The sequence below is a fragment of the Asterias amurensis genome, chromosome 4, assembly GCF_032118995.1.
Source record: "Asterias amurensis chromosome 4, ASM3211899v1".
Taxonomy (NCBI): domain Eukaryota; kingdom Metazoa; phylum Echinodermata; class Asteroidea; order Forcipulatida; family Asteriidae; genus Asterias; species Asterias amurensis.
This window is the reverse complement of record NC_092651.1, coordinates 19722297-19734880: the sequence shown is the minus strand read 5'-3', so window position 1 is coordinate 19734880 and position 12584 is coordinate 19722297. Positions and strand designations below refer to the sequence as shown.

General features: G+C 39.1%; 1 protein-coding gene across 1 annotated transcript; it reads left to right on the top strand.

The window, feature by feature from the left end:
• The first annotated feature begins 3471 nt into the window (after positions 1-3471).
• LOC139935886 (uncharacterized) lies at positions 3472-11438 on the top strand. Its single transcript, XM_071930501.1, has 4 exons — positions 3472-3876; positions 7765-8071; positions 8634-8852; positions 9502-11438. The coding sequence occupies exons 1-4, from the start codon at positions 3769-3771 to the stop codon at positions 9807-9809; spliced, it is 942 nt and encodes a 313-aa protein (XP_071786602.1). The 5' UTR covers positions 3472-3768; the 3' UTR covers positions 9810-11438.
• The last annotated feature ends 1146 nt before the right edge of the window (positions 11439-12584 follow it).

The window sequence follows — 12584 nt, the reverse complement described above, 5'->3', positions numbered from 1 at the left end:
GTAACCAGCTCCAGGCAATCTCGATGGCCAAAGAATGACGAGAATCTAACTCATGAAGAATCTAACCCTATACACAGTCCAAAATAAGATGGTTTGTAACACATACACAAAACTATGTCTACAGAAATGAGGAAAATGACAGATGTTGTGTCCCTTGCTCTATGGTTTTGTTCGAAAGTCTTTTCGTGAGTTTTCACATTTTGTTTTCTTAGGGATCGCAAGACAATGTTTGAAACTCATATGCCATCAATGTATACAGCATGAACTCGTGAATTACGCCAGAGATCTGCTGTTGAGCCTACTTACAAAATCACATTTGACCTCGCATCATTTTACATGGTCTTCGTGGTTCTGGGGATTCGCAGGTAAAATCGACGTACATGTGTATACGTGCTAAGCCAATACCTGTCCAAGGACAAGGGACCAGTCTAGCCTCTAAGTTGCTTGGTGCTCGCGCGAGAGGTCCCTAATCATATCACGCCAACTATCAAAACAAGCCGGTTATTATAGCAGTGCGTCCTCACAGAAAAAAAATACGCGAGATTGGGACTTGAGTCAAGTCTAGGCCCTTACTGATGTCACGGGGGAAAGAAATGGTTGTACGTAACCTGTGGCAGCACTTTTAAGATTATGTTGGATAAAAACAAACACACATAGACTTATCAGGGATTACTTCCCCTTATCAAAACGACCTCTTTATAGTATTACCGCTTGCAATTGCGAACTCTTACCTACATATATATACGCAACCTGCTAACCTGCTAAGCACAGGAAAATCATGTTTAGAAAAAAGGTTACACTGAGCCAACATTCCATAAAGTTACCATTGCTGTGACTGGTTAATTTTTTGTTTGGCAAAAAAAAACTTGTTATCTTCTGCTTATAAACAGCTTTTATGAAATTGAACACTAAGGACTTGTTTGTGGTCAAGAGCCTGGCAGCAGAGGGCGCGCTTACCAATGAGGGTTCACCACACTAAATAAATATTCCTATAGAAACCAATGCTGAATGCTGAATATAAGAAATGCTCAAACAATACTTTATTATCTCTGCAAACCAATCCAATACATTTTCCGACAACTCACTTCAGTTTTCTTTAAAGGCAGTGGACACTTAGTTTGGTAATTACTCAAAATAGTTATCGGCATAGAACCTTATTTTTGGTAACGAGTAATGGGGAGAGGTCGATAGTATAACGGCTCCCCTCTGAAGTAATGTAGTTTTCGAGAAAGAAGAAATTTTCCACGAATTTGATTTCGAGACCTCAGATTTAGAATTTGAAGTCTTGAAATCAAGCATCTAAAAGCACACAACTTCGTGTGACCAGGGTGTTTTTTCTTGCATTATTATCTCCTAACTTCGACGACCGATTGAGCTCAAATTTTCACAGCTTTGTTATTTTATGCATATATGTTTAGATAAACCAACTGTGAAGGCTAGTCTTTGACAATAACCAATAGTGTCCAGTGTCTTTAATTGACTGGTCAGCCGTTTGGATTGATGGAATGCTAACCCCAAGAAGTAACACCCCCGAAAATAGACTTGGTCCCTAACTGACTAGCTGCAATTTTGCATGAAGTATCCCTCCATGTTGAAAACCAAATAAGGCCACCTTTAAAGCTTAACCTTATCAAGTTTCCTAACAAGTTAAAGCACATAACTCCAAGACTGTGAAAACTTGTCATACACAATCTATCTGTTTCATGAACCCCCAATAATTACTAAAATGCGATAAAAAGGGTGTGGGGTTACTTTGATAATCAGTTTGTACGGCACACGAATGTTGACCTATTTTTTATTGTATTCCATCTATAAACTCAAAACACGTGTCCGATTGGCGGCTACGGTTAAAGGCAGTGGACACTATTTAAGGCTACGACTGTTACTAAGATTGGAAGGACACGGTATTTGCTCCTCTGTTTAAAGACACTGGACACTATTGGTAATTGCAAAGACCAGTCTCCTAACTTGGTGAATCTCAACATATGCATAAAACAACAAACCTGTGAAAATTTGAGCTCAGTTTTATTGGTCGTCGAAGTTGCGAGATAATAACGAAAGAAAAAAGCACCCTTGTCACACGAAGTTGTGTGCATTTAGATGGTTGATTTCGAGACCTCAAATTCTAAATCTGGGGTCTCGAAATCAACTTCGTGCAAACTTACTTCTTTCTCGACAACTATGTCACTTCAGAGGGAGCTGTTTCTCACAATGTTTTATACTGTCAACCTCTCCCCATTACTCGTCACCAAATAAGGTTTTGTGCTAATAATCATTTTGAGTAATTACCAATAGTGTCCACTGCCTTTAAAAGCCGTATGAGCTTTAAACAAAATATATATTTTGTATAACAGCCATAGTTATATATAGGCCTAAGTGCATTTTTTTTTGTAATCTATGTTGTATTATTTGTGTTACATACGTCCAGCGAGTGCACAAAACTCCATGCTGCAACACTTACTGTCGCGTCTTGCGATTGATTTGAAATAGTATGTCAAATCGGTCAATAATAACATTATGATTGGAAGCTAAATATTGTTATAAATTTTGTTCTAAAAGGGCAGTGATATAATAATATTGTCCACTAAGTTAGCAAATTAAACTGGCACATCGGCAACTATACATAAACAATGCAAATAAATTGGTCATGAAATGTCTTTACGCAACCGTCGATATTCGTCACCTCATGTTTGTATGATCAGTATTGTGCTACGCAAAATACAGCGACAAAAAGTGCGCATGTTCCACAAGAGGGCGCAAGATCAAACACACATAGACCTTATCGCAAATACCAATGCGCAAGCGCAGACTGTTGAATGAGGTGCATTGTGGGATAGATATGAATCAAATTTTGCTACCAGCTAGACCACAATGCATCTAATTCCAAGCTTTACGCGCGCGCCCCAGTATTTGCGAAAAGGTCTATACATCTGCTTCGTCAGGTCCCTAGTGTCCTAATATTTGGTATGTTCCGTGGAGGCTGTTAACAAAGATTATCTGCCGATAAAATAATAATTACAAATGAATATCGTGTGCGTGTGTTTTTTGTATTGTTGCTTGGTGCCGTATTGCTGTATAGTTGTTTCCGTCGTCGTTGTCGTTTTTGTGTATTCCTTGTTTTAAGATCTTATGCTAAGATCTTGCTGCTGCTGCTGCTGCTGTTGATGTTCGTGGTGTTGTTGCTGCTGCTGATGTTGCTGTTTTACTTCCATTTCAAAGTCCTTTTTTTTCTTTTTCTTTTTACTAAATGCGTGTTTTGCAGACTGAGTGGGTAAAAGACTGATTTGACACAACTCGACAATTAAAGACAGCTAGATGGAAATAACCCGTTGCAGATTACAAAACTTATTATTTAATATCGACATAATAATAATTGAAAAAAATGTTAATTGGTTTCCAATTTTAAGGAAGTATTTTACTTTTTTCCCTAACTCGAACAAAGACGCCGATAGTGGACATGTTTCGGTTGTGCAACGTCATTTATTTAGAATCAAACTCCACTATAAAACAAACAAAGGAGATCGTTCATTTGTTTATGACTTGTAAACCATTTCCAATGGTCGGGGGGTTACCCTCCCACGTCCCATACGGTTCAATGCGTCGCTTCACTGAAGCATAAAAAATACATGTGAGGCACAGAGCTGGATGAATAAGTTCTCCCCCTATATTGCGCGCACTTCTCGGTCCCTGGAGAGTGAGTAGGTTATCCAGTGTTATTTCTGTGGAGTGGAATTTCCCTTTCTCAGATTTCTCATCGTTGAAGAAAACATGGCCGTTGCCACACTCAGATGTGTGTATGTGTGTTTCGTAACAACTATTTTGATGTCGCTGCCAACGCTGCCAGTACTAGCTGGACGGAAATCTCTGCATAGACAGGTATGGGTTATGGGTTATATACCTCAGTACAGTGTTTCTATTAATAACATATTTTGGGGCCCTTTGTATTCGTTCACAATAGATTTTGTACCCATGCATATCTGCGTAGGCGAATACAGTGTATGCTCTTTTTAGTATTTTGTACACAAGCAGCGCAGAAAGAAAAGAAAAACATGGTGCGTGATCAAACCACGGGTTTTTACCTCACCACTTATCTTTCTTTTTACAGAAAAGTTCTCAATAAAAGAGAATGTTTCACTTAGCCAAACCCTATTATTCCTTTAATAAAGAACGATCTCCAGAAACAAATCTCGAAAGTGACGTCAAAACAACGGACACTATTATTTTATATGCCCACTTTTCTGACAGAAGCGTTTGTTAGTTCCGACTTGTACAGTTCTTTAAAAATAATCACTTCAGTTTTTCGGCTATTGAAGTTGAGTTTTCGGGAGGTTTTGGGGGGTTTATGTATGCCTGATTTCCATCTATCCCAGTAAAAAATAATGCGAAGTTGATAGCCTACTTCATTGAGAATGTATTTGTTTCCAAACAGTGAAACCAAACACTTCAGTCTATCTTCTCTATCTTCGGTTGTCAACTCCGATAAGAATACAAAATACAAAAGCCTATGAGTATTAAGGCTGTATTTTGCAAAGTGTTGCTCGGAAAAAAATAAAAAATAAACACGATGGCATGATGCCTTTAACGTGCGGTTATGGTATAAGTGTTAGCCCGATTTCAGACTTGTGGGAAGCCCCTATTTTAAAATACATTAATTTTCCTGCATGCTGTGATGTCGTGACGTGTGTGTCTCGACCCATAATTGCCGTACGTGCGTTGTGCATAGCGATATCCCTAACATCTTCAAGATCCGTATACTAGGCCTATATCCTTTCGGTTCAGAAAAAAAAAATGAAAGTTCACAGATTTACAAATAACTTACAGGGTTTACAGAAGACAATGGTGAAAAACTTCTCTTGAAATATTATTCCATGAAATGCTTTACTTTTTTAGAAAACAGCAAAACAATATAAATTCTCGTTAACGAGAATTACGGATTTATTTTAAACACATGTCATGACACGGCGAAACGCGCGGAAACAAGGGTGGGTTTTTCCGTTGTTTTCTCCCGACTCCGATGACCGATTGAGCCTAACTTTTCACAGGTTTGTTATTTGATATAGAAGTTGTGGTACACAAAGTGTGGGCCTTGGACAACACTGTTTACCGAAAGGGTCAAATGACTTTAACAGCATAGGCCTACACACAATATTATCCAATGTATTTCGATTTGAAAACAAAATCAATGCAATATTACAACAGTAAATAATTCTCCATCAAACATGTGGCACAACCAAACTGTGGATTTAATCGTTTTCTCTAGTCACATTTTAGTGAGAAAAAACGAACTAATCATCAGATGTTTTTTTAACATCCGGGTGCATTTGGATAAAAAAAATAAGGAACAGTATTTGTTGGGTCTCCAACATTCGTTTTCAACTTAGACTAATTTCTGGCGGGAACTGTGTAGCGTTACGCGTTGGTACCAGTCATTTTGAGAAGGTTGATCAATAGCTCTTACCCACAGGTACTTGTGTGATCTTTTGTACAGTTATAGACCTCACAAAGTTCAATTTGTTCAACTTCGACCCTCAGAGGAATTCTTCAGAAGAGTGAATAATATAGAACAAGAATGGCAGACCCCAACAAACTTGATCTGTGTAAGGTTCTGTGCAGCGTGCATCGTAAGCACATTGGCCATAACCAAATAGAAGGAGAAATTGCACAAGATTAAGACATTTTGTAACAATAATTGCGTTGTGATTTACCGCCGAAACCCAGTTACAGTGGATAGAGAGGCGGGGTGATAATGGTCGCTACTTTTTCACCCGTGTGTGACAAAACACAAACGGAAACCTTTAGACAAGAAATGTTTACAGTATAGTCAAGATGGAATGGAACGAATGTTTTCGGGAACATATTCAATCCAAGTAAACTCCTCTTGAGGGATGTATACTAAATGAATATGAGGGATTGTATAGATATATACCGGATGCCACTTTTCCAAATGCACTTATTCACCATCGACCATAAAATTATAACAATGCATACAGTAGTTGATACACACTATTCAACGTCCTTGCTGCCTTTATCTACAGTGGTTTCATTCTCAATTCATCTCCTCCAGGGGTTCAAATAAATCTTCAAACCATGCAGGATGCGGTTTTAGTCACTGAGATCCAACAATGGTGTCGGCGAAAAGGGGAAATACAGAACTGGGAGAGGACATTCATTTCTATCCAATAAAGTGTTCAAATAAACAAAGTTAATGTGGTCCGGGTTTTGCCATTTATTTGTACACGGGCTCGTTAAGTTCCTGTTCTGCATTGTGTTGCCATCGCAGAAGGCGACGGAAAGTTCGGGGGGTTCACAAAAATGCTAATTTTCCCGGACTTTGAAAATATCTCCGGTGTAAATATTTCTCTGGGTGATTGGTTCTGTGGATTAAGTGAGCTTTTACGTTGAAACTAAACACAGGGAGTAGGCCTACGATAATCACAAAACATTCTGTCTTTAATTGATTTTATAAATTTACTTGGTATAGCATTCAAAGAATTCAACCCCAGTAGCACATAGTTTGCTTGAAGAAGAAAACAACAGCAACTAAATTACATTTTAGTCAAAATGGATAATTGTATATTGCGCCAATTCACATGACGTCACCATCCCAAACGACAGTGAAACAGCGGCGCAGTAAGCACAGAATATTATTGCGAATCAGAAAAAAAGGTTGACAGCCCAAATTACAAATAAATTGGCTTTGTTGTTGCTGGTGTCCAACTCATTGTTTGGTTAGCAAAAACAATTGTCAATCAGTATTTTCTGTTAAACAGCTTTAAGAAAATTGTCCCTGGTCTGTCTAAGTGGTCAATTTCATAGCACTGCTTAACGGTAAACAATTTTCGTGCTTACTGTAGCAAACAAGTTTGCTTAGGTGTAAGCGTAGTTCACAGGTTAGCTAGAAAAAAAATGGGGCCTGCTTGCGCATTCACCATGGATTTGCATTGTGTCGTCATTAATTTGTGTGCATTGCCCATAGGGAGGTTATGGCATGCCTTCTCGAGGTGTGCTTACGGTTAGCAGATGAAATAGAAATCACCCAGTAAGCACAAAATCGGCCGTTAAGCAGCTTAGAAATCAGGTCATGTTGTTATACTTAGTAAGACTGGCCGAACTAACTGTTGTGGTCGAGCATTTCCGTACCACTAAATTGGCCCAATCAGTCTGTGTGTTTGGGTGTGGGTTCGAATCTCGAGCAAGGCAGTTGTGTCCCTGATGGTCAAAACACTTAACTTTTATGCAAACCATCGCCCAGAGAAAACCTGGGCCCAATTTCATAGAGCTGCTTAAGCACAACATTTTGCTTAAGCGAAACAAAATCCTTGCTTAGTAAAATCAGATTACCGGCCAAGACTCCACTGAATTTTTATGCTAAGTAAACAACAGCTAAATACCAGTCACAAGCAATGTATATGACCAGTAACATGTGTAAAATAAGCGAGCTATATTCGTGCTTAAGCATTTTTTTTTTTTTTTGCTTAATCAGCTCTATAAAATTGGCCCCTGTTTCTAGAACACCTTACGCAGGGGCCCTTATGTGCTTTACAATAAATAAAAAAGTAATAAAACAAAGCAATGCGAATTTATTTAGGGAAGAGAGATACAACTATAGACAAAAATTATAGGACTCATAATATAATTTGTTGCCGGTGTTGCATACTCCTGGGTAAAGAGTTGAGATGGCTTCAATTGTATAGTCATATACGGCACTTTGAATACTTGACTTTAACTGTCAAGTAAAATGCCATTTATTTTCTCTCTACTCAGCGAGGTGCTAGGCCCATCCGTCATTGCCCAGATGATATGTTCGATGACCAAATCCGCAGACCACAGAATGATACCGGGGCTCTGAACTGTCGTCCCTGCAGCCTTTGCATGGCAGGCTTTGGCGTGCAGAGACTGTGCACATGGACAGAAGACACCCAATGTATCCCATGTCGTGATGGCCACTACTCAGAGTCATCTGACATGTTTGGTGACTGCCTGATGTGTAGACAATGTGGGATGAACCAGGGCGTGCGGCGTCCATGCACGAGAACGTCTAACACAGTGTGCAGCCAAAGATGTGCTCGTGGTAAAACTCGTTTGTTCGAATCTCCCCCGTCTTTCTCACACAAAACTCACTCATGATCTAAAAGACCATAAACCATGCTGCCACAATCAAGTCTAGTTAAGTCTTACTTCGCAAACTTGGGCAAGAAGAGTATCAAAGAAAGTTTAACGCACTAAATGTTTTTCAAGATTCCCATCATTTTTTCGGCTTTACACAGTGCGCCATATTTCGGCTTTTGGGGTGAAAAGATATAGTTCAGTGTGGTTTGGATTCTTTAAAGAATGAATTAAAAATCACAAAGCATAATCGACTGAAATGCTCTTAAAAGGCATTATGACCGCCATTAAATCAAGAAGAACAAGTGACACTTCCAAGTTAAAACAGTCTAGACAAAGTCAAGTCCATAGGCCAGGCATGATCGGGGTTATGCGAGAATCAAATCCATGTCACTGACTCAGACAATTCTACCTCCATGCTCAGACTCAACAGATCCATACCTCTTGTTGCCCTCTTGCTGCCTCTTGCACACTTTCTCTGACGAATTAAACCCCACATTGTTTTTTTTCTTCTGAATTCCATGAAGGGTTTTTCTTCAGTCCATATGACCGAGATTGTCTTCCTTGCTCACCGTGCCATCAACCGGGTGATAGAGAATCCGGCATAGTGGCTGTAGCATGCAAGGCGGCAGGCATGCCACGGGACATGCAGTGCTGGCCCACTCATGCCCATGGTAATCAAGCGCCTGATAGTCAACCTGATTTGCAGAGCACTGGTGGGGATCACGACACTACAGATTTAGAAAGTGAGTTCCAGTTTGTATAGTTGTTTGTTGACAAGCGAAGGATGCACTCTCAGTATGTATCTCTAATGTGATGATTAAATGCGAAGAAATGTTGTAAGAAAGGACGACAAATCAAAAAAACAAAACCTGCTTGTTGTGTACGTGCATTGTCATTGTTAGAGATGAATGGCCTAGCCATAATATACGCTTCTCTTAATACGTATGCATGACGTCATAATTATTTCCCAAAATGAGGCTATGGGCGCACATCCCCCATCACTTGCAGTGGCTGCGCCCATCGCCTCGTTTTGAGTTAACATTGTGAAGTACCTCATGCATAAATATTAAGAGAGGCGTATATTAGTCAAAACTGTTAGTGAATGGAAGCATTCACAGAGCAACTGAAACAATAAAGGCAAGTGAACCCATACATGGATGACATGTGTTCCTTTGATGGCCCGTGTATAACTGATAATTTTTCATTGGCCGCCATCTTTGATAAAACGTGCACGGCTGAAAGGCTATCATTGGCTGAGAGTCGCGCACAGCGCGTACACGCCTGTACTTTCGCATTGTATTTCATCAAAGACGGTGGTCAATGACGTAATGTGCAATCCATTTATTGTGTCCCGACATCATTTTGTCTAAATTGATTTAATTTTTATCACAGTTCCAGGTCCCGCAGATGATGAAAACAGACCAATCAGTACAACCTCCAAAACCGATGACCATCCACCCTCACCCAGACCATCTACGGGACCAGACAAGGAAACATCACAGTTGGTCACCTTTATACTCATCAGTCTCCTGATAGTGGTGGGCCTCTGCATTCTACTAGCCGTTGCTGTGCTTGTCTGCCTCGGACGTCTGGTGAAACTAACGAACAGCGCAACACCACGTCCCAAGAAAAAGAACGGATACCACTGCCTCTCAAAGAGGACTGCTAATCTACTAGTCGGGTCTACGGCACATGTGTAAAAAGGGTTTCAGGGAAGCAATTGCGGCCATGGTTTCTTGAACAACAGTTGAAGATGAGCAGCAGTTTATTTATATGGCTGAATTAGAATGTCTTTCATTTTTTTGCGTATTGAACCCTATTGATTTGAATATTTTAGATTGGGCTTATACAGGACGTTTTCCGTCTAATTTAAACTCATCCAATCCTTACCCCCGAAAAAAGTTTCTCTTTTGTTTTTGCACAACAAATGCAAACAAATTTGAAGGTTTTGGACTAGCATTATAATGTCCTTACGGAAGTTAGTATTTCTTGAATATCTTAACTACACTCGGTAGTCAACGTGCTTTCTATAACGTTCGTTACACGTGAGTTCAAAGCCTAATATACACAATGCATATCCAGAAAACCAAAATGGACGATTGTGAACCAAAGTTATCGCGCATTATTCAATTTCGAAATAATCCCCTTTTCCAGGCTATCATTTTACAGACATAGCAGGTATTTGTTGCTCTTCAATACTATAATACTACAATATATTAGTCGATAGTATTTTGAATGATTTGTTATGAGGTTATACAAAGATATGAAATACGGAGATGTAAATATTTAAACAATTTGGGTCGAACAAAGAAAAACTGACGATAGAGAGAGAGACTTGAACCTGCAACTTGCCAGCGCTATATTATACCAATAGATATATCTAGCCCTATGTTGGCAATACTTATACAGAATAGGTTTTTTTAAAGTTGTTATTTTGTTTTAATATGTACAAATGTTATATTTGTTATAGTGATACTACAACTTGCTATATCATACTTTGTTAGTGTCGTTCAATGGCAGCAGTTATCGTACATAAAATTTGAACATAAAATTCGAAATGACTATAGAATTAGGCAGACACATTACTTGCAGCTTCCATTATCGCTATTTATTTTTTAAGTTAAGGCTTAGAATGTTATACACCATAGCAATAAAGCCAAGTTATTTGAGGTTTTTGGTTGCAGATTTTTCTTAACTTAACTTGGGATATATCCACATGTACCAGAAGAAAATTAAATTTACCCGGTCTGTCATTTCAAAGATAGTATTGTTAATATAGGTTTTCTCGGTCAATTTCGGCAAATGAGCAGCCAATTTAACCACCAAGCCATTCTATTTCGCGCGAAATCGAATGCAACTGAAAAGGGTCAGTCGATTTTGTTTCATGATTAGTCAAATGTAATGTTGCGTCATTCGATTTAACAAAATAATCAATCAAATTTAGCAATTCATCAAAGCAGCATTCAAATTCGCAGACGCTTCTTGAGGCGTGTGTGTCACGAAAAAGGAATGACGATACGCTAAATTGAACAAAGTGCTATAGGAATTTGACTCGACTCAAAACGAAATTGAATAGCCGAATTCTGAATTTGAAACGCAGTAACAACTGGAGAGGCAAAACAGCTTTAATTCGAACGCATGAAAATTGGCTGTTCATTTTCTGAATTTGACCGAGAAAACCTATATATATACAGCTCTACTCAGTGTAGGCCCTACACCTTTTCAAATGCCATTTTCCATAAATTTACCAAAAGTACACCTTACATGTACTTCTGAGGTTTTTTTTACACGATCAATAAATAAAATGTTTTCGTTACCCAGAGTTTCAAGTATGGCGTTTTGCAAGTGTTGTTTTTTATCAGTGGCACATCATGTGCTTATTGACGTATGTAGCTATGTTTAGAAAATGACAATAGGCAGCAGTGAACTTTACCCCGCCTTTTTGCGTTCCTATAGGGGCAGGGGTCAGATCACAATGGATATTGTTGGACCGATTCCAATAATTTCTGAAATAACAACATTCTTGAAGTTTAATACCCTGCCAGTTCGGGTTCCCATGGCAGGCTCAAGAAAACAAAGTAATGGATTGTTGGTCTGAATACACTTGCGCAATGAGCTAGTAAGGACAGCTCAAATTACAGGAAAGCATAATGTATGCTTTCGATCCTGTTACAGCAATTTTAAGGTGCGTTTGCGACATGTGAATGGTTATTATTTTTATAAGTGTTCACAGATTTGCACATAGACCTAAAAACTTATAGTATATGCATACAGATAATCGTGGTCGAACAACGGTCCTTGATTTTTTTTTTTTGGCCTGAAATGCTGATGGCGTAGGCCTAGCTCTTATTTCGCGAAATGAGTAAAGCAATTAATGATGATCGCGCAAGTTCGAGCTCTGATGTTTACAAATCAATGTTCGGGACAGGGTTTCTCATTCTGTTTTCGTGGAGGGTTGACTCCCGTCTCCAATAACCGATTGAGCTGTCATAGGTATGTCAATTCATGTGATAGTGCCCAAGTTTTGTAATAAGAAAGCGTGTCTTTGACTATAACATAGGGTGCACCCCCCCCCCCCCAATCAAAGAAGAAGACTAAAAGAACAGGCACAAAACAACGAAATAAATAAAATAGGGACCTGTTGGGTTGCGGAGACCCCTTTTGTCTTAATACCTCGGGGGCAATTGTGGACAAGAATCCAGGCGGAATTCTGGTCCTTTCAATGGAAGACTGTTGAATTATCTTGGAATAAGGAATTTGAAGAAAACATCCAGTCACTATGTGAATAGAACCATCGGAAATTAAGTGTACAGAATAGGCATTCATTTGAGTTAAAATGTGTTCACAGCAGATGCACACAGACTTACTGAACAAACAGACAGAAAGAAAAAAAAAGTATTGCAACAACGCACACCACTTTGAATTATAAACCACGCATGATTTATTTGTCATTCACCAGTACGAAAATCCCCTAC

Excerpts from the sequence above, each read along its gene's own strand:
- LOC139935886 (XM_071930501.1), top strand. The coding sequence starts at position 3,769 with ATGGCCGTTGCCACACTCAGATGTGTGTATGTGTGTTTCGTAACAACT. Across the intron at positions 3,877-7,764 it reads GGAAATCTCTGCATAGACAG|CGAGGTGCTAGGCCCATCCG; the intron begins GTATGGGTTATG and ends CTCTCTACTCAG. Across the intron at positions 8,072-8,633 it reads CAGCCAAAGATGTGCTCGTG|GGTTTTTCTTCAGTCCATAT; the intron begins GTAAAACTCGTT and ends AATTCCATGAAG.